The following is a 27,282-nucleotide window of genomic DNA, read 5'->3' on the forward strand; positions in this document are numbered from 1 at the left end:
TCCTGTTCTAACGCATGCATGTAATACATGTATTACGTCATTTACAATCCAAAATTCAATGACAAGATTCCAAAAGATTAATTTCTTGTCTATTTAATAAAACTTAAATTTTTTTTCTATAATTTGTTGTTAATCAAAATATAAAATTTTATAAAGACTATGGGATCCATATTAGGAATTGAAACTCATGATACACCTGCTTATGATGTAATTGCCAAGCCTACAGGTGAATCTTTGTATACTTTGGAAATATGGAAATTACATCCACATTTCTCAGCATCAGTACCATTTAATAAAACTGAATTAAATTCAGCATTTAGAGCCTTAGGAGAATATATTGGAGTGGTGGGGGATAAACCTAAGAATAGTATTAATGAAGATATAGCTATGATGGTACCAATACTAATACAAGATTTTGTGAATCCTTTGGATAATATTAAATTAGAAAATAATACAATTCATAATGCTGATTTCTTAATGGAATTCTTTATACCAAATGTTTATAATAATATAACAGAAGTACCGAGACCTTTACCAAATCAAACAATACATTTATCAGCTAGTGAAACATCAATATTGGCAGTTTCAAAATTTTCTGGTTTAATTAGAGGAATCACAGAACGTAAGTATCAAATGGCCTTAAGAAATTTAAAAAGGGATTTAAAAGAAATTTTTGGACATGAAAATGATATAGGTAAGTTTATATTATTGGTATAATACTATCCTTATTAAAACTAATATTATCACTTATCTTAATATTTTAGATTCAGCACCTCACAGTTTAGCAGTTTATAATCCACCTTGGACTTTACCATGGTTCAGACATAATGAGGTATGGATAAAAATAGATCATTTCCTAAGTATTGAAGAGATAAATAAGACAATTAGTAATCATAGTATGCATCAATTTAACTTGGTCTAAGTATTAAATATTTTTATTTAAACAATAAGTACTTAGAGGTTAAGTAACCTAATAATAACTCATATATTACAAATATATATTCACTAATTTATATCAGAACTGTACATAATACTCCAATAGTAATTTTTTACTAAAAATAAAAATTTATGAGAGAGAAAAGAGAAGAAAAAAAAGGACTTTACATCTAAGCTGCCCTAGAGTTTAGGGCGGAATTTGACAGCTAAATACAAATAAGGACTTAATTCAAAGAAAAAAAAAAAAAAAAAAGATAAAAAAGTACTTTGAAAGGAGAAACTTATTTTATAATTGAAGTAATATTATGGACGAGGAATACTTAGATAGCCAGTCTGATACTCTTAGTGATAATGAAAACGTACAGGAAAGTAACGAGGAATTACTTAAAAAAATTTTCAGTTGCAAAGAGACAGGAAATGAACTATACAAGAAAGGTAAATATAATGAAGCTATTAATACATATGATGAGGGTTTAGAGTTAATTGAAAAATTAAGAAAGAAAGATGTAGATGAAAAGAATGTTGAAATAGAAAATCTAGAAACAACATTACAACTTAACAAATCTATGATATACTTAAAAAATAGTGAATGGTTTAAAGTAATTCAAGTCACAAGTAAAATACTTAAAGAGGACCAGAAGAATATGAAAGCTCTTTATCGTCGAGGACTAGCTAGAATAGGTTTCAGTATGTATGAAGAAGCCCGTGAAGATTTTTTAGCTATATTAGATTTAGAACCTGGAAATGCTGCTGCTATACAACAGTTACAAATTGTTAGACAAAAAATATCAGAAAGTAATGAGAAGAGTAGAGGTTCTTTTAGCAAGATATTTTCTAAAGGTTTGTATACTGACAGACAAAAGGATGTAGAGATAAAGAAGGCAAAAGAAAGAGAATCAAGACGAGAAATTTATGAAAAAGAAATTAATGAGAAAAAACTAAAAGGAGATACAGATAATTCCAAGGTTATTCCTTTTGAAGAATGGGAAAAAGAATATATAGCAAGGAATTCTAATTCTACAGATAAGCCATTAGATTCAAATGCTAACTCACAACAGAAATCTCACAAAGTAAATTCAAATTCTACATCTAATTCACCATCTGCTCCAATTATTTCTTCAAAAAGTAGTGATATTGAATTAGATGACGAAGATATGAAAATATTAGCTGAAACGAAAAAAATGGGATATTGTTATTTTAGAAGAACATTAACAGATCAAGAAAAGGAATTGAACCAACAATTTGTTCCAAAATTAATAGAAGAGACAAAAAATGAGAATACTTCAAATGATCATATTAGTGATCCATCAAGACTTGGAATCAGCTCATGGAATTCTAAAGGAACTACTTTTGAAGATAAAGATGTAACTTCAACAGCAAAAGTTACACTCAAGAAATATTTAGAAGCATCAAGTTTTGAGGAAATATTCAAATGTGACAATAAAATAACTGTTAGTGTAACTAGTGTTGATGAAATTGATGGTGAAGCGTCTGTTGCAATGGTGAGAGGTACTAGAAGGTTCTTATTTGATTTTTCAGTCAAACTTAAAGGAAAATATGAATCCATTAATCTTAGAGATAATAATACTGAATCAACTAATTTTTCTATATCTATTCCATCACTTACTTCAATGAGTAGTGAAGAAGATATATTCGGACTTAAAGAATGCTCTATTGAACTTCTTGACAATAAAAATACATTTTCTACTGATATTCAAAATCAAATATGTAATTGTATTAAAGAACAATTTTGTTTCATGTACTTAAAAAGTCAACTACAGCAGATGCTAAATGATTTCCATATCAACATTTGAATTGAAAAAATTCCAAATTAATAAAATAATATGAAATTTCTATTTAGTTACTAAACTGAAAATAAGTATATATCAAGGCTTTATTTTTGTAGATTTATAAATATGCAAAATCAAATATTAATATTTTTTCCTCATTTATTTTAAATAACTTTATTTGTTACTAAATAAAAAACCACTGATTAATCTAATATATGGTGATTTATAGAAACCACAAATTTACACTATATATTCAATTTATATCCTTATTTCACCCTAATCTAAATATACATTACCTTATCAAATTACCTATTTATTTATTGTCATTTATTAGATTATTTTAGTAATATCTCTTAATTTTTACACTTATATTTCATTTTATTATTCTTATTCTTTTATTTTATTAGGATTATAATAGGTTTATTTATATTAGGGTTTTTAGTATTCATGTTAACTAATCAATATTTATCTTTTTTATTATTTTAAGTTATTATTTATTAATATCTGATATTTTATAGTCGGAATTTTATAATATAGTATTTAATTAAGAGATCGGTCTTTTTTTTTTTTTTTCTAGGATAACAAATAAATGATTATTATATTTTACATAATATTTTGTACTTATGAATTTGTTAGAATTATTATAAGTAAAACTTGATCTAATTGAATAATAGAACCTATAATTTAATAAATTATATTACTTTATTATGATTTATGAGCTTAAGTAAATATGATTTTATATTTTGATAATTGAATAGAAAATAAATTTAAACAATAAAATTACAAAACTTCTATTTAGTAAAAATAATCATTTTATAATATATAATGATTTATTATTAATAGTGTAGATTATGTTAATAATAAGTTTATGAAATAATTTAGATATATCTTCTATTAGTAATCTTTTTAAATACTTTTATATTTTAAAGTATTATTAATATTATTATCAAATCTCCTTAACTATTTATATTTATTAGATATATAATAATTAAAAAGAAATATATAATTATAAAGGTTTTATTTCCTTTTTTTTAAAAATTGGGATAGTATGATTATAATGAAATTAAGACAATATAACTTTAAAATGATACTAATTTCATAAATTTGAAATAATAAAGATATAAGCTCAGGTAAACTATAAAATACGTTATATTTGATAATAAGAGTAATGATATATTATCACATTTATAGTAAAGAAATAAAAGAATGGGAATAATTAAATGAGGTATAAATAAGTGTAAAAATTAATATTAATATTGCCTAATTCTAAAAATGGTTATTTTTAAAAGTTCAAACTATTACCTATAAACTTTTACTTATTGTTAATTATAAAGAGAATCAAATCTATAATATACCCCCAAAAGTATCTAAAATTCGAAATATTAATTAATCTTTTTAATAGACAGTTTCCCGGTCTTCTCTACTTAAAGGGAAAAAAAAAAACAAATATAAAGATGAGATCAGGCGAGAGTGGATTTCCTATACTTCCAATTGATCGAATATTAAGAAACTTTAGGCAAATATCACCACATCATGATTCAATTTCGCAAATGGCCTCTTGGTTATCATTTTATAGAAGCTCTGCAGACACCTTATGCTCTTTATTTGGTGATGTGTTTGTAGATAAAACTATCAGAGAAGACCAAAAATTAGCTATATTTTATGTTTTTCATGAAATGGTTACTAGAATTATAACAAATAACGATGAAGCTCGAAATTTCTTTATTATTGGATATGATCAATTTTTATTATCTGCAGCTCCTATTGTTAGCCGTATGCCATTTGAAGAAAGGTCTCCATATCTTCAAGTAATTAGAATTTGGCAATCTCAACAAATATTTCCACAAGATATTTGTGAAAGATTAAGACTTTTATTTAATCCTCATATAGGTAAGATTTTAGGGTTTATTATAATATTATATACATTAATATTATTTCAGGTAATTACAATAATAAATTAAACTCTTCTTTATCAAGTAAAATGACAACAAGAACTACAAATGACTTAATTAAAGCTCTACAACAAATTCAAACTTGCTGTAAAAGTATTGCAACTGCTTTAAAATCTCAAACGAAATTAGAATTATCAAAAAATAACCATGATTATAAAGAAATACAAGAAATCTGTATTAATGAATATAAAGAAAGTTTAGATAAAATAACAAGTGCAGGCATTTTATTTGCACAGAGCCTTCAAGGTGAGATGAAGATTTTTGAAGATCTAAAAAGTAATATTGAACGGGTATCTACTGATGAATAATTTGAAATTATATATCTTAAACTGATATATTGAAATATATTAGATTTTATTTAATAAAAATATTAATTTTACAAAAATACAATTTTCTATTATTTAGACTTTCTATTCTTGTTCTTCATCCTCAGTTATTTTCCTAGCAAGATAGAATCTCAAATAACCAGAACCACTTCCCTCTAAAGAATATTCAAGTTCTAAAGGTTGATTTTCACTCATACTTAATTTTACACTATTACTTAAAGGTGTTGCCTTAGCAAAATTATTAAGATAACGTAATGAAAAAACTAATTGACATGGTTCTGTTACATCTAATGCAACAGCCTCAGTATCAGCTCCATCTTTAGGCCTTAAGACTACACTACCCAAACCAAGTGAACCTTTTGTAAAGAAACGTACATTTTTTCTATTAATATCAATTGATAAAGAATCTGAAAATTGAGCCATATCCCTACATAACCTTTGAAATTCATTAGATGGCATACTTACAATAGATGAAAAACTAGTTTCAGGAATTTGTAGACTATCTTGATCAATAGAAATTAGAGTTAGCTCAAATTCAGAAATTCTATCACCATTTGGGGTTTCAAAGATAAATATTAGACTTTCTGAGTCATCATCATGACGTAATAGAACCTGATCATCACTAGAACATAACTTCAATAGTTTTACAACATTTTGAGTATTTAAACCAAGAGTACGACTTCTATCACATCTATAACGTTCAAAAGCTATGTCCTTAATATATAGGGCAACAAGAGACACATGACTATTGTCCATAGCTTGAATAGTGATGCCACTCTCATTACATTCTAGATTAACATCAGTAACTAAGTTTGTAATAGCTTCAAATACTCGCTTTAATATACCTCCACTAGAAAGTCTGGCTTCAAACATTATTAATAAGAATTTTTAAGATTTTCTTGCAAAATCCTATTAGAATAAGAAATTGTAAATTACTAACATATACCCCACAAAATTTAAATATAAAAGAAAAACTTACCGAATTTATACCGCTACCGCTTTTCTTATAATTTTACTTAATTCTAACATTTATATTTAAATATATTTCTTTTTTTATTCTATAAATTCTGAGTGATTATTCATTTTAAAGTAATTCGGAATTATCTAAATATTCAAGTTGGAGATATATCAGAACATTATTTATATTTACTATATGAACAGAGGGAATTAAGTAATATATATAGTTTTATTGTTACAAATATCCCTGTTAAGGTATCAAATCATAAAGAGATATTTTAAATAGTTTTGGTAGAAGAACAAGAAGATAGAGAACAATAAAGAAATAGTAGGATATTCTACTTATTATGAATCTAAATTGCATCTTTCTATCACATTATTGTCAAGTATAAATTATAATATATGAATTTTTGAATAGAATATTAAATATAATCATCAATCTAATATTAGATATACCTAATATATTTTCCCTCTCTACCAAGAATTGCAACTCCATATTCTAATTTGAGTATCTTATTTATTAGAATCTTCACTTTTAGATCTTTTTCCATAAGTTCTTCAACTAATAGAAGTTCTGTTTATATTGGTCATATATATTTAATTGATATTCCTACTCAAAACTACAAAATTAGAATCTATATTTAGATATTTTAATACTATTGGATAATCTTGTAACTAAAAATTCCCCATTATTAGATAAAGAATTTTATTATACTAGGAGAGTTGAGGATATTGCTAAATCAAATGATATACAATATAATAGGTATAATAGGAATAGATTACAAAAATCAATAATCGTTTCCAGTTATATGAAATAATATCATTCTGAAGCAAAATCTTTGAAAATATACATTGTCTGATAAATATATACAAGGGGAAAATTATACAAGGTGGTGAATATACTCAAAAAAGAAAAGGTCCAATTTTCTTTATTTCCTGAATTGATAGCTACAAGAATTTTATTTTATCTTTTAGATAATGAAGTAATTAATATATAAAGAAATTAAATAACTTTCTAATTATAAAAGATAAAGGATATAAAGATAGCTTCCATTGTACAGGAAACCGTTATATTAATTATTGGATCTATTAATAGAGCTTATGTTAGACTTGATGCAAATATATAGTGTAATCTTGTTTGAACGAAAGTATAGTCAATATCATGAGACTCATTTAAAACATGAATTAATTAAACTTATTGCAGGACTATATGGAAAAATTCAAGATGAAGATTCCCTTGAATCAATATTATATATTAGATTAAAATTTATTACAGGTGCTTATGGAAGTGGAGCCTCTGGTGATTATCTAGAGATCAAATTTCTACTTTAATAGATTATATCTTATTATTATAAAAGAAAAGTGGTATATTACTCTTTTAAATATAATATTTGAAAATTATCCAATATATTGGAATAATTATGATTAAACAATCAACTTATGATCTTTTATAGAGATCTATTTTAAAACTTAATACGTAGTAAAGGCTAAATCACAATAAATATTAGTCTCATATTATCCTAGTTATTTTTATTGTTGAATTATTTGTAATTGATTTAAATACACAACATTTTTTCATCTTTAAAATTATTATTTTAATTATTTCTTTATGAATAAATACTCTTCAAATATATTTAATATTTTCTGTTTGTGATTCCCTAATATTGTAGTGATCACCTAAAATTTATTTTTTTATGTTTAAATTATAATAGTTCAAATTACTATGTATAGTTTAACTTTATTTTAAGAAAAAAAGTCAATACTAAAATTAATATATTGGAATATATATTGTGTCAAATTTTATTATAGATAGATTATATTTATTAAATAAATATTTGAAGTAATTTCAGTTGGATCCCTTTTATTATATTATTTTGGATATTAAAATTTAATTATAAAATAAAAAGTCAAAATATTAATAACATATAAAACCAATATTTAATTACCTATTGACTATAGAATCAATAAGTTAAATTCATGTATATCTTTGATTATTTTTTTTTTTTTTTTAATATATCTTAATCTATATTAGATATATATTTAAGAATACTAATTATTTCAAACTACCCTTAAATATATATCTAATATAGTATAAATGGTATATAATTATTAGATATTTTATTAAATAAAAATATACAAATAGTTAATTAAAATATATTGAAATTTAGTTAATAATATATTAAGTAGATATAAATCATAGAATTCATATTTATATAAATAAAATTAGATAAGTTATTAATTCCCAAATTTCAATCATTACAAAATTTTATGAGTTTAGAAAATTACATAGTAAATAAGTAAATATTTTAAACATAACTAAATATTAAGTCATAATCCCTTATATTTCTATAAAATATTAAATATATTCACATTTAACAATATATCACAATAATCTCATCAATATATTATTAATAATATAAATTATTAATCTAAATTTTTATTTTTAGATTATAAGATTCAATAGTAATTATCCAATTTAATCCTTAAAGAGAAAAAAAGTCATTTAAAAATATAAATATTATTGAAATTAATAGAAAACCACAATATTAAGGTTTATATATATTACAATATATTAATATATCATATCATTTAGGGGTATCTATATCAGCTATTAAAATCATCCTATTTATATATATCTTGCTACAATATAATCAATAATTTAAAAAAAATTGAATGATAATAACAAACCTTAACCTTTCCCCTTCCTCCTCCCCACTCTTTTTTGTTCACTACTTCATCTTAATTCAAAAGAAAATAAATATAGCTTTCAATTATTTACCTTCAACAATTACTTATATGGCAGCTAGTGCCGCCTGGAAGTTTAGACCCATTACCTTGAGCAAATCAATCTAAGATTAAATACCCTCAGGATCTATACCTAGATTGATGTCTATTACCATTAACATTAGGTGTGATTAATTCAATAGAAAACGCAACATTTAGAATTCCTGAGAAGATCCTTGTTTTGATTTAGATTTCTTAGGTAATAACACAGTTGGGATATTTGGAAGTACACCACCACTAGCTATTGTAACATTTCCAAGAAATTTACTAAGTTCCTCATCATTGCGAACAGCTAATTGAATCTGTCTAGGAGTTATACGGGTCTTCTTTGCATCCCTAGCAGCATTACCAGCTAATTCTAAAAGTTCAGCACATAAATACTCCAAAACAGCAGCTAAATATACTGGAGCCGCTGCTCCAATCCTCTTAGCATATCTTCCCTTCTTTAAATATCTTGCAACTCTACCAACAGGAAATTGCAAACCTGCCTTCGTAGAATTAGACATAGTCTTACGAGTTGTCTTCTTACCAGCTCCCCTTCCAGATGAACATGCTACTTTTCCTGACATTCCCTACAAAACTTTATCTCCAAAAAGAAAACTCCTGGTTTTATTTTATTTTATAAAAGTTGCGATTTCCACCCCAAAATTGAATGGACTGATTTAGTTAAAACTTTTTACTACTCGACCTCTGGATTGTCCACACTACACCCCACCTAAAATTAAGATAATATATACCGCCTAAAGATTTTAATTTCTTCTATATTATTCTTTATAACCACACAACGTACATGTCGCTCTACTTATTTTTTTAATTTTGAACCTTAGAAGATTTAAATAATAAGTAATTTTCACTATAATATGAAATTTCAAATAACTATGACCCATAGTAATTCTTTTTTTGTTTTAATTAATCATACAGGCTAGATTTTTATATAATTTGTAATGATCATTTAAATATATTAAAGAAGTATATTTAGATACTATTAGAAATAAAAATAGATATCTAAGGTGTATTCATTAATATAATTGTTAAAATTCAATAATAAGATCTAATTCTCTTATTTTATTTGTTATATTTTTATTTTTTAATTAATTTTAAATACTTTATTAAGTACTAAATTTTGCCCCCCCCCCCCCTTTTTTTTTCATTTTAATCTTTATATTAACTATTTTTTTATGTTTTCTCCTCTAATACCAATACTACTAACTAATATCTATATAGTTATATATTTTTAATGGAAAAGTATATTATTAAGGCTAAAGTTGGTGAGGGTGGAAGTGGAGAATGCTGGTTAGCTGAATCTATTAAAGACAAATGCAAGGTTGCTATTAAAATTATCAATATTAGTAATATTAATGAAGTAATAAAATGTAGAGCTATACATGAGACTAAAATATTAAGTATGATTAAACATCAGAATATTATTGAAGCATTTGAATCATATTCAAGTCAAAATATGATCTGTATTATTATGGAATATGCAGATAAAGGAGATCTCAATAAATTTCTAAAAATAAGACAAAATAAAACGGAATATCTAACAGAAAATGAAGTTATGTTTATATTTTTACAAATCTTAATGGGAATTAAATCTCTTCATGAAAGGGATATTGTACATGGAGATATTAAGACAAGTAATATTGTTTTATTTTCAAATGGTCTAGTAAAAATATCTGATTTTGGTTCATCTAAAATTGAATATTTTGATAAAAATTTACAATTTAAAAATACTTCATATAGTTCAGATCTAAATAAATTGATAATAGGAACACCACATTATATGGCACCTGAGACTTATTCTGAAAATATTTGCAATATAAATAGTGATATTTGGAGTTTGGGTTGTATACTTGTTGAACTTTGTTTACTTTATCCAATATTTGAAAAATTATCTTTTCATGAATTACTTATCTTTTCTTTAAATAATAAAGACAAATTTCAAGAATTAATATTTAATTGTATAGAAAATTTTAAAATAGAAAAAAGATATTCTAATGAATTATATGAATTATGTAAATTATTATTAAATATTGAACCTGAATTAAGACCTAAATTTAGTGACTTATTTAAAAATAATAATTATATAAGAACTTATATGTCAATATTTTTAAAATCAGCTATAAAATATGATTGGATTCATTATATTGAAATTGAAAAAATTTGTAATGAATATAAAATATTAAAAATAGAAAAAAGTGAATTTGAATTTGGAAATAATTATCCATGGAAAAATTATAATATTAATAATTTAATTGAAAATATTGATGGAAATGAAAAACTTGATATTTGGTTTAAAAATAAAGAAATAGAATTTCATAAAAATAAAGATGAAATATCAGATAATATATTATTATTTGAAGATGATAAAATATCTGAATATGAATATCCTGATATAAGAACTATTTTACAAATATTAGAAATACGTGGAAGATTGAAACCAAAGAAAATTTTAACTAAAGAACAAATTTTAACACAATTAAATATAATGACATCATTTTTTAGTACTCAATTAAATTCTTTAAATAAATGTAGAATTATTCATAAAAAAAGTGATAAAATAATTAATATATCTCCAATAAAACCTATGGTTACAACTGTACCTGTTCATAATTCTTCAAGATTAATCAATAATAAATTAAATAAATATCGTCAGAAAAAATATTTTACTACATTAAAAAATAAAAATATTGAAGATAATAAAAAAGTTGATTCAAAATTAAAATTAAATAGACAGTATCATAGAGAAGAATTGAAAAAAATTATTAAACAAGGAAGAGAAAAGAAAAAAATGACAATTAAAAATAATGATATTCAAATATATTTACCAAAAAATGAAATAATATTGAATAATAAAAATATTGAAAATAATATTGTATCTCAAGATTTAAATCAAAATATAGAAAAGAATTTATTATCAATTAATAAAATCTCTCAATATAATTTAAAAGTATCATGTGAGGAATTTCAATCACCTACACATCAAAAAGAATGTTTTGAAATTAAATGTTTATTAGATAAATCAAATGAGGAATTTCAACAAAAAAATAAAATAGAAGATATTGAAAAAGATAAACATAAAGATTATTGTATACAAAATGATAATATTAAGTTTGAAAATAAATTACAAGAAAATTCTCAATATCTTCAATCAATTAGAAAAAAACAAGATTATGCAAGATATAATACACTAAGAGATAATATAATATTACAAAATATAGAAGATAATTTTGATTCTACAAAAACTGATCTTAATTTAATATTACATAAAAGAATTCAAGAATTACGTGAAGAATGTATTAAACAATTTAATAATGAAAGTTTATTTGAATGGGTATTAAAAAGTCTTAAATCTTCTATATCTATTGATGAAAATATACACATGGATCTTGTTCAAGAATTACATAGATACTTTACACAAAGTCAAATAGAATCTATCTTAGAACTTCTTAAAAGTGAGATTGAATTAGAAAAGCTTAAGTAATTATTATATATGGTTATATTTTAGATTAATAAAAGTTCACTTTGTATATAAATTCTCATTATATCTTCTTATTTTTATTCAATACAGTTATTTAAAACCGCTTCTATTAAATCATATTAGATTAATGTTAGAAAATTCACAATTACATCCATTATTTAGAGATGAAATTCCTACAAAGGATGAATTAACATCAAATCATGTATATTCTGCCTTAGTAGAAATCAATTCAGAAAATTCCAATCAAGATGAAACTATGTTTGAATATGATCCAAATAATTATAAAGAAAGAAGTATTGAAGATATAACCCAAGATCAAGTATTTAATTCTTTAAAAACTAATAAATATAATGGTAAATATCAATCACATCTTGAAAGACTTAAGAAAACTAGAAGAAATACGAAAAATCAATCATTTATAAAATGTCAAGTACCAATACAAGCTAAGGGTAAAACCCTAAATTTTAATATAGCAACTCAAAAAAAAGATCGTGAAATTTCAGAATTAGAGATATGTATGTCACTATGGTCAAAAAAAAGTTTTTAACCTATAATAGAATTTTTCTTTTTTTTTGAAAATATTACCTTATATTATTATTAAATAAGACTAAGAATTAAGAACTTTATTCTACTTTTATATTTTATTTTAATTTATTTTCACATTAAGTGAAATTAATAGAAATTATATAAGATATTTTTATCTTTAGTATATATTTTATTATAAGAGTAATAGCTTAATATTAAATAACTGAAAACCCTAAATTAAATAAGTAATAAGAATTATTTTTGTAACTTTAGAATATGTAAATAATAAATAACTTAAAGATATATATTGAAATGATATTAATATAATATTCCAATAAAAATGAAATTATATTGTAAATTTGGAAAATAATATATTATAAGATCTCATATTAGAGTATTAAATGTAAAATGATCCTTAAGATAAATTATTAATATTTAATTAGATAATAAATTTATAACAAATGTGCATATTATCTTTATTTATTAATTTATTACAGTTTTATATATTTAGGAAAGATTTTTATTTTAGAAGATATAATATGGCAATCTCTTATTTTTAATAATATAATATTTTATATAACAAACCAAATTATTTCATATAGTTAATTATAATAAAGAAGTAATTTATTATAAATAAATTTATATAAATGGATTTTATTAATATTTATTAATGGAATATAAAAGTCATATTAATTTTAAAATTGGTTTTAAATATTTACAAAACATAATTATTAAGATAGAAGAAAAAGAAGAAAAAAAGAGAAATGATCAAATCTTAAGTTATGATTTTCTTGGATCCTTATAAAATATAATAAAATAAAGAATATATAATTATAATATATATATATACATACAATATTACCCAAAATTATTGGGAAAAAAAATATTTATATTAGGATTACAATATTATTTTTACCATCTTTATTAATTATATTACTATTCAAAACCGCTTTGAAACTTTTACTTTAGCGCAGCAGTGATAATAAAATATAGGTAATTATTCTTATAAGAAATTTATAAGGGTTTATAGGTCCTTACTTATAAAAGGTAAAATTTAAGGTATTACCACTTATATAAAACAAAATGAGTGGAAAAGATACTTTTATGGGTGGAGAAGATGTAGGTGCTATAATTTTTGATATTGGTAGTTATATGACTAAAGTAGGTTATGGTGGTGAAGACTGCCCAAGACAAGTATGGCCATCTGTTATAGGAGTAAATGAAGAAAAAAAATATTATCCACTAAATTTTTTAAGCTATCGTGAAAATATATCAGTTAAACCATGTTATAATATTGTTAATAATGATATACAATTAAATACACAAGTATTTGAAAATATTATTGAAATATCAAGTGGTAAGTATGGATTAGGAATATTAATTAATGAACATCCTATATTATTGACAGAACAAACTAAACATAACAGGATTTTAAGAGAAAAAGAGGTAGAAATATTATTTGAGAAATTTGATGTACCAGCTTTATATTTAGCTAAAAGAGCTGTTCTAAATGCTTTTGCTGTTGGAAGATCATCAGGATTAGTTGTAGATATTGGTGCTGCTTTTACATCTATATCCCCTGTTATTGATGGTTATACTTTACAAAAGTGTACATTTGAATATCCTATAGCTGGAGATTTTTTAGATAAACAAATATGTAAATATTTAAAACAAGATAAACAATTAGATATTATACCAAATTTTGCAATTAAAAAAACTGTTTATAAGGATAGAGCTCCAATATATAATTCTGTAGATTTATCAAATGTTCATAATTCATATATTAATTATGGAAAAAAAGAAGTTTTAAGAAATATTAAAGAATCTATTTGTCGTTGTGCAGAAAATGAGGAATTAGCTAAATCAAATACATCATTAGCTACATCTACATTTGAATTACCTGATGGTACATTAATTGATTCAGAACCAATAGGTATAAGAGTATCAGAATGTTTATTTAATCCAGAATTTGCAATTTTAGATAATAGTGATAATATTAATAATATAAAACATAATTTGGATAATTATCCAGGTTTATGTATTGCTATTGCAAATACTGTTATTGCTAGTGATATTGATATAAGAAGAGATTTATTAGGTGCTGTTATTTTAACTGGTGGTACTTCTATTTTACCAGGATTAACAGATAGAATATCTAGAGCACTTATTGAAGATGATAAATTATTGGGTGGTCCAAAATTAAAGGTAATTTCACCAAATACAACAAATGAAAAAAGATTTTCTTCATGGATTGGTGCAAGTATATTAGCTTCTTTAGGAACATTTCAACAGATGTGGATGAGTAAACAAGAATATTTAGAACATGGTTCTCATTTAGTTGAAAGGAAATGTGCTTAGTATGAATAGGATCTTAAAGTTAATAGTAATTATTTGAAATAATATATTTCAATCCCGCTACAATAATTTTTATTAATATTTAAAATTAGAAATATTATTATTTAAATATCCTTTATTCTTTATAGTATATATAGATGATGAATAATTCTATATATCAAGAATATGTAAAGGATATGATTTTGACTACATCTAATTATTTATTAGATGATCAAAGACCTCAACAAGATGAAACTATTGTATATATTTTTAATAATGATAATACATTTGAGATATTATCATGCTTTACAAAATACAATATAATTCAAGTTTCCTCTGGTTTAAATCATATTTTATTTTTAGCTGATTTTGGTCAAATATTTTCTTATGGTAAAGGAGATTTTGGACAATTAGGATTAGGAGATATTATTAAATCAACTAAAGAACCAATTTTAATAGAATCTTTAACAAATATTAAAAAAGTAGTATGTGGTAATTGTTATTCTATAGCTTTAGATAATATGGGACAAATATATAGATGGGGATTATTAAATATAAAAGAAGATCCTTATTTTTATCCTATAAAAATGTATGATAATATTCAACATTTTAATTGGAGTAATATTGTTATAGATATGGATGCAAAAGGAGATAAAGCCTGTTTTGGTATGAATGATGGAGTAATATTATTATGGAATTCTGATAATGATAATTTATGTAAGATAGGAATATTAGAAAATACAAATATTTTTAGAATATCATTAGGTAAATATTTTTGTTTTATATTAGATAATAAACATCAATTATATGTTTGGGGTGATAATACATATGGTGAATTTTTGGATAATAATACAATTGAAATTAATAGATTAAAATATCCAAATTTCTATAGAGTTAATATTGAATCCTGGGGATTTTCTACAAAAAGAGATGATTATATATATAATAATCAAGATAATTATTCTAAAGATTATATTATTAAAGATATTTGTTGTGGTGATAAACATTCTTTAATATTAGATTCAAATAATATTGTATGGTCATTAGGTGATAATACATATGGACAATGTGGTGTTCCTTTAGAAATTACCACACCAGATAAACCAAAAATGGTTATTCAATATAAACAGAATATAGGAAATGTAACTATTGCCTGTGGATGTAAAACATCAGGTATTGTTTCTCCAATGGGTAAATTATTTACTTGTGGTATTTTATCTTGTAATATATTAGGGAATAATTTAAAGTTACCTGGTATTTCAAAATATTCACAATATGACATTTATCCTAATAAACTAAAATTAGAATATTCACTATTACATAAAAATGTACAACTTGTATGTTTTGGAGAACAGAATATGATTGTTATTGTTAAATAATTATCAATTTTATTTAACAGCAATTATTAAATTTATTGATACAATTTAAATAGTTTTTTTATTTTCTTTAAATGAAAATTTTAATTATTATATATTTAATATTGGAAGTATTTTTATTAATAAGATATTTAATAGCAAAACTAAATAAGAATATTTTGATTATCTAAAATTAATTTACAACTTTTTTTTTTTCTTTGTTGAGGTAAATTAACTAATAATTTGTAATTGGAGCCAAAGAATTTAATAAAAATCACTTTTTTTATTTTGTAACTAGTTAAAGTTAGATTTAAGTTTAAACTATAGTGGTGTTTATTATACAAGGAAATATAATAATCTAATTAATATTTAATATTTAACTTTTTTTTTGGATTGTGGTAAATTATAAAATAATTAGTGAATATTTTGGAATAATCTATTGTCTCTTAAAGAATTCTTCAATATTAACTGGGATTCTATTATAAAATTATTAAAAAATATTAAGTTATATAACTTAAGAACCTTTTTTCTGATTATTTATTATAAATAATCGATTTAAGTTTTATTTTTCTTTTTTTCTTATATTGGGTATATTTAGATTGTTTAGAATATATTGATATATATTAACTTTATTTTTATTATATTCTGGTTCTTATTTATTAAAATAAATGTAAATTATTAAATCTTTAATATTAATATTTTTTAATAATGTTGACAAGATATTTAACATCTTCAAATTCATATAATTTAATAAAATATTTATCAAAAATTGGAGTTTTTGCAAAATTAAGCGAATCAAAATCAATTGAAACAAGTTGGGGAAATTTGATAAATAATGCAAAAAAAGTAAACAATACAAATACATATAATAAAATAAAAGATATAGATTGGGATTATTGGGAATTAAATATTCAGAATAAGGCATTACTTGAACCAATAAAATCTACATATATACATGAGACATTAAAAATATGTAATATTTTAGATGAAATAGATAAAATTTATATTAATAAAGAAAATAAATTAATTAAAGATGAAATAATAAAAGAATATAAAGGGATTTGGAAGTTATATAATATATGTATTGAAAAGTGTAAAAGTAGTGTAATGAAATCTAAAGAAATATTAGAATTAGGAATTCAATCATTATGGATGATGGATAATCAAGATATTCAAGATGAATTATCTGACAATGAGTTTCTTGAAATAGATAATTATTGGAGAAATTATGTTTATCAAATGAGTGTACCAGATCCAGAGTTATATCAAGGTTTTGATCCTTTAAGCAATGAGGGAATTCAGGAATCTAATATAAGGGTTGAGAATTTTATAGATAGAATGAATAAAAGAGATCTTATGAATCCAAGATCAAAAAATATTAAACAATATTCATCTTCAGAATATTATGATATATATAGACAAGCTTTTCTTGAGCATATGTTATATTATTTAATACGTACTGGAGATTCATATAGAATATTTCCAGAAATACCACCATGGGAATGGTTAGTTGATATTGAAAAATTACGTTATTATTATATTCAAGTTGCTCAACCTCGTAGAAGATTTAAACAATTAGAAAAATACTTGTTATCTTTACCTTTAGAATATACCCCTTCAAACCTACTTGAAGGTGAAGAATATTATCAAAAATTATTTAATTATGAATTTAAAACAACTTATACGATATTTTCAAGATTAATGGCATCTTATATGTTATTTGTTGAACCATATATTCCAGTTCAAACAAATTCAGCTATGTATAGAGCTTTATTAATTGATAATGGAAAAGGACAATTTTTTTCTTTTGGTGATGATATTAATTGTTTATATTATCTCCCAAATAGGAATCCAGATCTAAGAGATGAATTAGAAGAAAATAATATAAGTAAGTTATTTAGTAATTTATCTATATTTTATAAAGATGATATGTCTCCAAAATCTTGTTGGGATACATGGTATACTTATTTAAATATTACTGGTCGTAAATTAAAACCTGAATATGTAGCAATTAATGAGATATTTCTTAATATATTGGAAAAACGAGGTTGTGATTGGTTTAAAATGAAAAATGAAACAATATCTAATGCGTTTCTAAGAAGATTTGAAGAAACTACTACAAAATGTAATCAATTACGTGAAATTATAAATGATTATTTAGAAGATATAAAATCTAGGATACAAAAAAAAGTTTTTATAGAATGGAAGGATATTCCAAAAAAAATAAATGAAATAGAAGAGAATTATATTCAGGAGATTCATTTATATAAAGATTATATTTCAAGAAATGATAAAATAATAGGATCTCAAGAAAGTCAAAGTAAAACTGAATTATTTTTTTCTATATTAAATAATGAAAAAAAATTACTTAAATTTTTGGAAAATCAAGATTTTATAGTAATAGATGAAAATAAATCAATTTGTAATTCTCTTGAATATATTAAAAGTAAAATAAATGATTAAATATTTAATTGATATAATAGAAGGAAAGATTTTTAAAGTTTTGAATTTAGTTATAGATTTCTATATTATACATTTACAATTTGTTTTACTTATAATTTTTTATATAATTTTAGATATAAATATAATGAAATATTTAAAGATTTTATCAAATAATGATATGGATCTTTTTATTATATTAATAAAGATTTTATAATGGTATATTGTACTATTAGCACATTTAGAATATTTGGTTTATAAATAATATAAATATAAAGTTAAGAATAGTTATAGTAATATAATCTTATTATATCTAATAATCTATATTTAATTCATCTATATTATTTATACCCTTAAAATTACTTTATTAAAATTCCTTTATTTCCTTATTTTAGATTTGCCTCACCATTATATTCCCTAGTGTGGATATATAATACTTAAGTTTTATATAAGGATTAAGTTAATAATAATACATTTAATATACTAGATTTTCTTTAAAAATGATATCTATACCAATATTTTTAATATTTATTTTAGGATCTTTTTATTTATCTAAACAACAAGTGGTGGTATCTAAACAAAAAGTGTGTTTAAATGGAAACTGTAAAACAATGTTAAATGGTAATTTTGTATTACAGAATAATCAGGTGTGTATATTAATAGTGTAATGTGTAAATATTTAATTACTTATATAATTTATTTATATAAATAGAATGTTTCACTGAATTTTGGAGCAAACAATGTTGGAGGAATAGATGCTAAGGATATTGACCCTGGATCTAATGGATTTCAGTTAAAAATAGAAAAATCACCAATTTTAATAGCTTATGATCTAACATATATGGCAACACTTTATCATGATTTTGAAGAAGATATAAAACTTTTTTCGTATACCCAAGTTAATTATAATCCAACAGGTTTTTGTTATGATGATATTAGGAATTGTCAAAAGGTTCGAGATCAATATTTATACGGTACTCCAAATCGTAAGTAAATAAATATAATAATATAGATATAAAATATAAAAAAGATCTTATTTATTTAATAATTTTTTTTTTCTTCTTGGTTTTGTATTTAGTTCCACCTGGTCAAACTAATTGGAATAAAGATTCACCTGTTCCACCAGGTTCCCAAGGGGTCTGTTGTTGGTGTCCTGAGTTATATATTACTGTAAGTATAAGAATATATATATATATATATATTAATAACATTGATTTTATATGTTTTTTAGTTAAATACTAATGCACCATATTCAAGAGCTACATTACATTGTACTTGGATCCGTAAGTAAAATATAGTAATTATATTGATAATATAATAAAAAAATATATTTATTTTTAGAACAAAGACTCTGGTGGAATGTATATTTGTCAAAATCTTGTCCTGTTTGGATACCTCCTTGGTGGACTGCTCTTAGAATAGGAGGATGGAATTGGCAATATTCATTAAATACAAGTTTATCTTGGTTTAGTCCAAATAATTCATCAATTGAAGAATTATCTAGTAGTTCATCTGTAACAAAAGAACAGGAATGTATAAAGAAGAATAAACAAACTAATTTAGATTGTGGTCGTTTAAGACACAATTATTCTGGGACTCAGATATCAATACATATATTAAATTCTTCATCTCCATCTTTCTATGACCCAGATTTTGGTGCTACAATACAAGTGATTAGTTCAGGTCCTCCATTTGGTAGTGCGAATGCTAAAGATTTAAATGGATTTGTAATGTTACAGCCTACATATGTTCCTCCTGGGATGCCACCTAGTTTTGAAATACCAATTCTAAATAATTATTGTAGTTCTAAGAGTATAAAATGTAATGAAAGTGATATTTATTGTAATCCTAATAATTGTTTGAAACCAACTTTAATACTTCCACCCGATACAGTCGATTTTACTGGAGTATCTTGTAACAAAATAGCTTCTAGTATATATACATGGAGTTCAGTAAATGGAAGATTTTGTTATCATCCACCATTTACATGTCAAAATGTTCAAATTGCAGATTATTATAAAAAACTTATTAAGGATCAAACTTCTGGTAAAATTTCAGAATTTTCTGTTGAAGCACAAAATTCTGGGGAACCTCAGCTAATTATTACTCCGAGTAATTATAATAGCAGTAATATGATAAGTGATGATGATAATTCTACACTTCAGTTTTATCTGGGATATGTTTTCGACTCTATATTTGATACTGAAATAATGTTTTCTGTGGAAGCTTCTTCAGTATCATGGGTTGCTTCTGCTGCTCCTGGTATAATTACTTATATAGAACCACCTCCAATAGAATCTTGTTTTGCTATGGGATATACTGGATGTCCAATAAAAATATATGTTCGAAATAGTGGTAAGTTTATTATATATTTTGGAAATTAAATATAATAATTGAAGATAAATAAATAGACAAGATTAAAAAATTAATATTAAAATTGGAAAGTGTTAGAATTGTGTCGATATCTGATATATACCTATTATTAAAATTTTTATCTGTAATAAGGAGTTAACTACTTTTTCAACTTTCCAAATATATATATTTATATATCTAATATATAATTTGAATTTAATATTAAATTATTTTTTTTACTTAGGGACTTTTGAGTCTGGTTTTGTAGTTCAAATTCCATATTGTACAAAGGATTCGAAACCAACAAATGAGGTAATAAATAAAATTGGATTTTTTTATTTATATAATTAAATTGTATTTATTCATAATTATAAATATTTTAGGTTAATCCTATTATGGCACAATCAAGAAGTATTAAAGCACAGTCTACTGGAGTTTTTACATTTATCATAGGAGTGTCTGTGACTTCTGGAAGCAAATATGAGTGTACTGTAAGTCAATGCAATTTATCTAAAAAATATATACAAAGTTAAAATGAATTTTATTTCTTTTATTTAGGCTGTTTTATATAATTCATTTTCCATACATCTTGATCAACATCTATTTATATTTTCAACTCAATCTTCACCAGTAAGTTAATCTGATTATATATCTTTATATTAAAAATCTAATAATATATTATTCAATTTACTATATTATTTTTTTTTATTAAAATTATATAAAGATTACTTTGGCAGGTTCAAGAGCAGTAATAGGACAAGCTCTGGTAAACATAACTTCATTAACAAATGAAAAATATCCATCTATATTTACAACAAATCCATGTCTAGCTTGCAAATCAAATTTTTGGTGTATAATTGCTAATTGTAAGTTTATATTAAAATAATTCGAATATTTATATCAAATTACTTATAACTTATCTATTCTGAAAAAAATTGTAAATTTTAGTTGGAGCCTGCATTAGATTAGGCCTTAAATTAGCTGGTATTATATTAGCAAGTATAATAGGATGTCTTGTATTATTTAAAATAATTGGATGCCTGATTAGTATATATGGAGCTTCAAATAAGATCAGGATTCAAAAGAATAGTAATCTAAAAAATGACGATTGGGAATATTATGATGAAGCTCCAGTTTATCAATCTCGTGTTTTAAATTATAAATCTAGAAGGCCAAAGAAATAATAAATAATAATAAAACAAAATTAATCTTATATCCTTTTAAATTGAATAACTTTTCCCTTATCTAGATCAACTACAGCCACAATAATACCCAAATTTGATATATACCACCATGGCCATTCTGCAAAGTTTAGATAATTCAAAAATATTGATAACTTATAAATTATACAATTCTTTCCTTTTTTTTATTTTAAAGACTTACCTTTAAACAATTTCTTTAGAAAATATAAATGTGAAACCAATAATACTTTATTGTTTCTTTCAACAGTTTTTAAAAAGTTAAAAAGTTGTTGAATCCTATTATCAACACTATCAATGGATTCTGGTAATAAAATTTTTGATTCTTGTTCAGATAATAGGGATACATCTATATTAGGAAATTCTCTCATTATATCAGCTTTTGTCATAGAAGGAATATCACTAGTTTCAAATCCTATTTCTCTCAAAGATTCTAAACAGTAAATTTTACAATTTTTAGTAGCTCCTGCTATAGCAATGGAGGTTTGCAATGAACGATGTAGATTTGAAGTTAGTAATAAAGATACTTGTCCCAATAATTTTTCTCCTTCAATAATTGGCTATTATTAAATTATTATGATTGTTAGATTTAGCTACATTATAGTTAAAATATAATACTTACCCCTCCATTATTAATAAACATATTTAGTTTCTTTATACCTTCACTTGAAAGAGGAGGATCAATTATTTCTACATATAAACAAAGAAAAGAAATATAATTGGTAAAATTCTGTTAATTTTTCATATATTTAAGTTATATATAGATAATAGAATATTATAAATACCTTTATATTTGCCAAAAAAAAAATCCCAAAGTTTTAAATGTTTAATATTATATCTTTTATGTGCATTACTAACACTTTCGGCATGTCTAATGCAATATATAGTTATATATTTACTTTTATTTTCTAATATATGATTAGTAAAACGTAATTTATCACTCAAAAAGACCCAAAGGGAATAAATACTCGATATAAAAAAGGAATTATACTTTAGGAATTTATTGTACATATCCCCAAGATTAGTTATTAAGTTGTTTGTGATATTTTTAACTTTTCTTCTAGAATGAGTTTTGGAAATAATTTTGCCACTTTGTCAAAAGTCAACGGGCGCTAAAGAATACATGTAAAATACGAATAGTATAAGTGGCAGAATTATACTTGGCGGGTATTCTCTAAGTTACCTACAAATGTGAAATATTTTAATAAATTAGGGAGCCACAAGATAAAGTTAAATACTAGCCTTATTTTATATTAGGGATATTTATAATAATATATTTGATCTGATGGGAGTTCCAACCTTTTATAAATGGCTATGTAGCAGATATCCCTTAATAGTCAGGAGTTTAAAGGAAAGCATAACAGAAAATAATGTAAATTCAAAGATAGATCTGACATTACCAAGTGAAAATGGTGAGTTCGACTGTTTGTATTTGGATATGAATGGAATTATACATCCTTGTTGTAATCCAATAGGCAGTATAGCTCCAATTAATGAAGCTGAAATGTTTACAAGGGTCTGTGATTATATTGATAGACTATTTTCAATGATAAGACCTAGGAGACTGTTATATTTAGCAATAGATGGGGTTGCTCCTAGAGCAAAGATGAATCAACAACGTAGTAGAAGGTATAAAACAAGTATGGAGGTTGAGAATTTAATGCAAGCTTATAGTGAAGCTAAGCAGGAATTTGAGAAATTAGGATACAAGTGTCCACCTTACAAAGAAAAATGGGATAGTAATTTAATAACACCAGGGACTCCCTTTATGGAAAGATTATCAGCTTGTTTACAGGTATATATTAGACAAAAATATGAATCTGAACCTGCATGGAAGACATTATCAGTTATATTTTCTGATGCAAATATTCCTGGTGAAGGTGAACACAAGATTTTAGATTTTATACGAAAACAGAGATGCAATTCAAATTATGATCCAAATACTAGACATGTGTTATATGGTGCAGATGCTGACTTGATAATGCTTGGACTATCTACACATGAACAAAATTTTTTTATTGTAAGAGAATCAATAACAAATGATGATGGTGCATCACAAATTTGTCATTTATACAATAAATTATTAACAGAAAATAGGATAGATAAAAGTGTAAACATAAATAACAGAATAAGATTTGGGCCTAATAATTCCTCTAATTTACGAATATATTCCTGGTGGAAAGACCTCGAAATGATTGATCTCTCAGTACTACGTGAATATCTTGCTTATGAATTTAAGGAATTGGAGGAGAAATTATCAATAAATAGAGAGAAATATATAGAAAATAGTAATAATCCTGAGTTTTATATTTCAACAGAAATTCATGAACAAGATAACAATATGAAATATAGTAAAATTAATGAGAAGTTATGTAATTCGAAATTTTATTATGATTTAGAGAGATGCATTGATGATTTTGTTTTTTTATGTTTTTTTGTTGGGAATGATTTTCTTCCAAATTTACCAGCATTTGGAATTCATAAAGGTTCTTTAGATCAGTTATTAGCAATATATATTAAGGTAGTACCTAAATTAGGAGATTATATTACATGGGAAGGTAATATAAATGTAAAAAGCATTGGATTATTTTTTTTTTATCTGAAAGATTTAGAATTGGATGTTTTAAAGGAGGATACTAGATTTAATAATAGGAATAATATGTCAAATAAAGGTCAGAAAGATATATTTTCTAAACCAAAGATAGATGCTAATGAAGTTAAATTCAATGGGATAGATGCTTATTTTAATGATCATGTAAATAGAATTCTTCAATTTAAGGATAACAATTGTGAAACTGACATGACTGATAAAGTTCGTCTTGGTGATGGAGACGTTGATATATGGAGATTAAGATATTATTCAATTAAATTTAAACTTGATTTATTAGTTCCAAATTTAAAGGATATTAATCAGGATAAAACTATTGAAAATAATTTGTATATAGATAAAGAAACTATAGATAACAACTTATATCAGAAGCTTAGTGAATTTTCTAGAGAAGTTGGATACCATTATATTCGTGGTTTATCATGGGTTTTGAAATACTATTATCATGGAGTTCCTAGTTGGGATTGGTTTTATCCTTATCATTATGCGCCTCTAGTTGTAGATCTTGCAAATATGGCAGCATCAGATTTAAGAAAAATTGGTATTAAAGATATTTCAATTCCGGATACTATAATAAAAAGTGTTAATATATGTGATGGGAATTCAAATAATATTTGTAATGAAAATGGGTTATCAGTAAATAGTAATACTTTCAATTTTAGTATAGAAAATGCAATTTTAGCTCCTTTTTCACAAGGGGTTCCATTTAGCCCTTATCAGCAACTCATGGCTGTCCTGCCTCCTAATTCGGGCAAAAAGTGTTTACCTTTCAAATTATACCAAATGATGTCAGATGTAAAAAGTCCTTTGAAGGAATTTTATCCAGATAAGTTTAAGGAAGATCCTAATGGGAATAAGCAGAGGTGGAAATGGATTGTATTATTACCATTCATTAATCAAGAAAAGCTTTTAGAGCATGTTAAACCACTGGAGGTAGATATTTCTGATATAGATAAAATAAGGAATAGGCATGGGATGAATATTATTTATACTTCTTACTTTTCAGGGTTAAGTAATTTGTTTTTAAACAATGAGCAAAAAAATAAAAGTATAGTGAATTCTAACATACAGGAGAATAAAAATATATCAGGAGATATATTTAATAATGAAAGGAGTGTACAAAATAACGAAATTAATCTTATTAAGATCCCAAATGATTTAACTATCGGTATATTTGGTTTTGTGAAGAGACTTTATAGCAATATAAATGAGAAATTTAAGAATCAGTGCATTCTTCTACGTATAGCTTATATTGAAGGAAATGAAGATTATTTAAATGTTGATATATCTAATGCTTCTGCTGAGTGGAGATGTTTAATTGAAAGTGGATTTGGGACTGATATAAAAGTAGAAAATTCATTTTTCTTTTGTTGGTATGATCCTGGAGAGAACATTAGGACTATTTTAGCCAAGGTATCACCTCAAGTTTCTATATATCGTATTGGATTTGGATCAAGACTTCTACCCAATACTGTGAAATTGTCAGCTATATTGCAAAATTATGATTTACAAGATCAGAGTCGTAAAATGAAGGGTTTTAGAGCTGGATTATCAAGAAAAATAGTTTTCCGATTATTATCGATTTGGGGGTTACAAGAAAGTGATGCAGATATTTCGAATAGTCAAACGAGTAGAAAAAGAGGAGCTTATGTCTATAATGACTATAACAGAAAAACTAGGCTATACAGTGGAAATAAGGGTGAATATCAGAACAATGAATATTGTCAAAGTTATGGTCAGGGATATTACAGCGGTGAATCAGAAGGAAATCTTTATAAAAAAATCTATAGTACTAGAAATAGATTTCATGATAATACCTACAGTGATAGAAATATTAACTATTTGCAACATAACTCAGATGGGAACTTAAATCCAAGTCTTTATAATACATCACATCTTGCTAATGAAATATATAACAGATCAATTAGAAACGATAATTATATTCAACAGGATTTCCAACAAAATATAATGGGTTATTCAAGTGAATATTTATTTCACGGAGTTAATTCTAGAAATTATTGCTATAAACAAGTTAGCCAATTTAATCATAATATACAAGACAATATTGAGGGAACCCGAATTAATAGGAGATCTAGTTTTGAAAATAATAAATGGTAGTTGATTTATTATCAGATTAATTTGATAGTTATTTATTAGTATAAATTTTAATCTATTCAGCTATTTTAGTGAAGTTTTCTTAAAGAAAATCACTTAAAGATAAGTATAACCATTAATACAAAATAT

General features: G+C 23.8%; 13 protein-coding genes across 13 annotated transcripts; 10 read left to right on the top strand and 3 right to left on the bottom strand.

Annotated features, from left to right (window-relative positions):
* Positions 1–159: 159 nt before the first annotated feature.
* On the top strand, positions 160–922 carry cand_022880 (SOUL heme-binding protein; the record flags this gene model as incomplete). The annotated part of the gene is made up of 2 exons (XM_067212518.1): positions 160–694; positions 765–922. 2 exons carry the CDS (start codon positions 160–162, stop codon positions 920–922), a joined length of 693 nt encoding a protein of 230 aa, XP_067068791.1.
* Positions 923–1,241: 319 nt separating this feature from the next.
* cand_022890 (TPR repeat-containing protein) lies at positions 1,242–2,750 on the top strand (the record flags this gene model as incomplete). The annotated part of the gene is made up of 1 exon (XM_067212519.1): positions 1,242–2,750. The coding sequence occupies one exon, from the start codon at positions 1,242–1,244 to the stop codon at positions 2,748–2,750; it is 1,509 nt and encodes a 502-aa protein (XP_067068792.1).
* Positions 2,751–4,180: 1,430 nt separating this feature from the next.
* Positions 4,181–4,986, top strand: cand_022900 (uncharacterized protein; the record flags this gene model as incomplete). The annotated part of the gene is made up of 2 exons (XM_067212520.1): positions 4,181–4,616; positions 4,667–4,986. The coding sequence occupies 2 exons, from the start codon at positions 4,181–4,183 to the stop codon at positions 4,984–4,986; spliced, it is 756 nt and encodes a 251-aa protein (XP_067068793.1).
* A 102-nt stretch (positions 4,987–5,088) lies between these two features.
* On the bottom strand, positions 5,089–5,877 carry cand_022910 (proliferating cell nuclear antigen PCNA; the record flags this gene model as incomplete). The annotated part of the gene is made up of 1 exon (XM_067212521.1): positions 5,089–5,877. One exon carries the CDS (start codon positions 5,875–5,877, stop codon positions 5,089–5,091), a length of 789 nt encoding a protein of 262 aa, XP_067068794.1.
* A 3,023-nt stretch (positions 5,878–8,900) lies between these two features.
* Positions 8,901–9,314, bottom strand: cand_022920 (histone H2A; the record flags this gene model as incomplete). Its single annotated transcript, XM_067212522.1, has 1 exon — positions 8,901–9,314. One exon carries the CDS (start codon positions 9,312–9,314, stop codon positions 8,901–8,903), a length of 414 nt encoding a protein of 137 aa, XP_067068795.1.
* Positions 9,315–9,982: 668 nt separating this feature from the next.
* cand_022930 (NEK SER THR kinase family protein) lies at positions 9,983–12,229 on the top strand (the record flags this gene model as incomplete). Its single annotated transcript, XM_067212523.1, has 1 exon — positions 9,983–12,229. The coding sequence occupies one exon, from the start codon at positions 9,983–9,985 to the stop codon at positions 12,227–12,229; it is 2,247 nt and encodes a 748-aa protein (XP_067068796.1).
* Positions 12,230–12,353: 124 nt separating this feature from the next.
* cand_022940 (uncharacterized protein) lies at positions 12,354–12,773 on the top strand (the record flags this gene model as incomplete). The annotated part of the gene is made up of 1 exon (XM_067212524.1): positions 12,354–12,773. One exon carries the CDS (start codon positions 12,354–12,356, stop codon positions 12,771–12,773), a length of 420 nt encoding a protein of 139 aa, XP_067068797.1.
* Positions 12,774–13,834: 1,061 nt separating this feature from the next.
* Positions 13,835–15,109, top strand: cand_022950 (actin family protein; the record flags this gene model as incomplete). Its single annotated transcript, XM_067212525.1, has 1 exon — positions 13,835–15,109. One exon carries the CDS (start codon positions 13,835–13,837, stop codon positions 15,107–15,109), a length of 1,275 nt encoding a protein of 424 aa, XP_067068798.1.
* A 134-nt stretch (positions 15,110–15,243) lies between these two features.
* On the top strand, positions 15,244–16,464 carry cand_022960 (regulator of chromosome condensation family protein; the record flags this gene model as incomplete). The annotated part of the gene is made up of 1 exon (XM_067212526.1): positions 15,244–16,464. The coding sequence occupies one exon, from the start codon at positions 15,244–15,246 to the stop codon at positions 16,462–16,464; it is 1,221 nt and encodes a 406-aa protein (XP_067068799.1).
* Positions 16,465–17,148: 684 nt separating this feature from the next.
* On the top strand, positions 17,149–19,096 carry cand_022970 (uncharacterized protein; the record flags this gene model as incomplete). The annotated part of the gene is made up of 3 exons (XM_067212527.1): positions 17,149–18,328; positions 18,365–18,886; positions 19,017–19,096. The coding sequence occupies 3 exons, from the start codon at positions 17,149–17,151 to the stop codon at positions 19,094–19,096; spliced, it is 1,782 nt and encodes a 593-aa protein (XP_067068800.1).
* A 283-nt stretch (positions 19,097–19,379) lies between these two features.
* Positions 19,380–22,415, top strand: cand_022980 (uncharacterized protein; the record flags this gene model as incomplete). The annotated part of the gene is made up of 11 exons (XM_067212528.1): positions 19,380–19,526; positions 19,592–19,865; positions 19,958–20,049; positions 20,111–20,162; positions 20,221–21,234; positions 21,476–21,543; positions 21,615–21,722; positions 21,790–21,861; positions 21,956–22,097; positions 22,180–22,215; positions 22,240–22,415. 11 exons carry the CDS (start codon positions 19,380–19,382, stop codon positions 22,413–22,415), a joined length of 2,181 nt encoding a protein of 726 aa, XP_067068801.1.
* Positions 22,416–22,441: 26 nt separating this feature from the next.
* cand_022990 (uncharacterized protein) lies at positions 22,442–23,441 on the bottom strand (the record flags this gene model as incomplete). The annotated part of the gene is made up of 4 exons (XM_067212529.1): positions 22,442–22,533; positions 22,615–22,990; positions 23,053–23,120; positions 23,216–23,441. 4 exons carry the CDS (start codon positions 23,439–23,441, stop codon positions 22,442–22,444), a joined length of 762 nt encoding a protein of 253 aa, XP_067068802.1.
* A 274-nt stretch (positions 23,442–23,715) lies between these two features.
* On the top strand, positions 23,716–27,156 carry cand_023000 (5-3 exoribonuclease; the record flags this gene model as incomplete). The annotated part of the gene is made up of 1 exon (XM_067212530.1): positions 23,716–27,156. The coding sequence occupies one exon, from the start codon at positions 23,716–23,718 to the stop codon at positions 27,154–27,156; it is 3,441 nt and encodes a 1,146-aa protein (XP_067068803.1).
* Positions 27,157–27,282: the final 126 nt, after the last annotated feature.

This window comes from Cryptosporidium andersoni (assembly GCF_001865355.1).
Source record: "Cryptosporidium andersoni isolate 30847 chromosome Unknown contig_17, whole genome shotgun sequence".
NCBI classification, from domain to species: Eukaryota; Apicomplexa; class Conoidasida; order Eucoccidiorida; family Cryptosporidiidae; genus Cryptosporidium; species Cryptosporidium andersoni.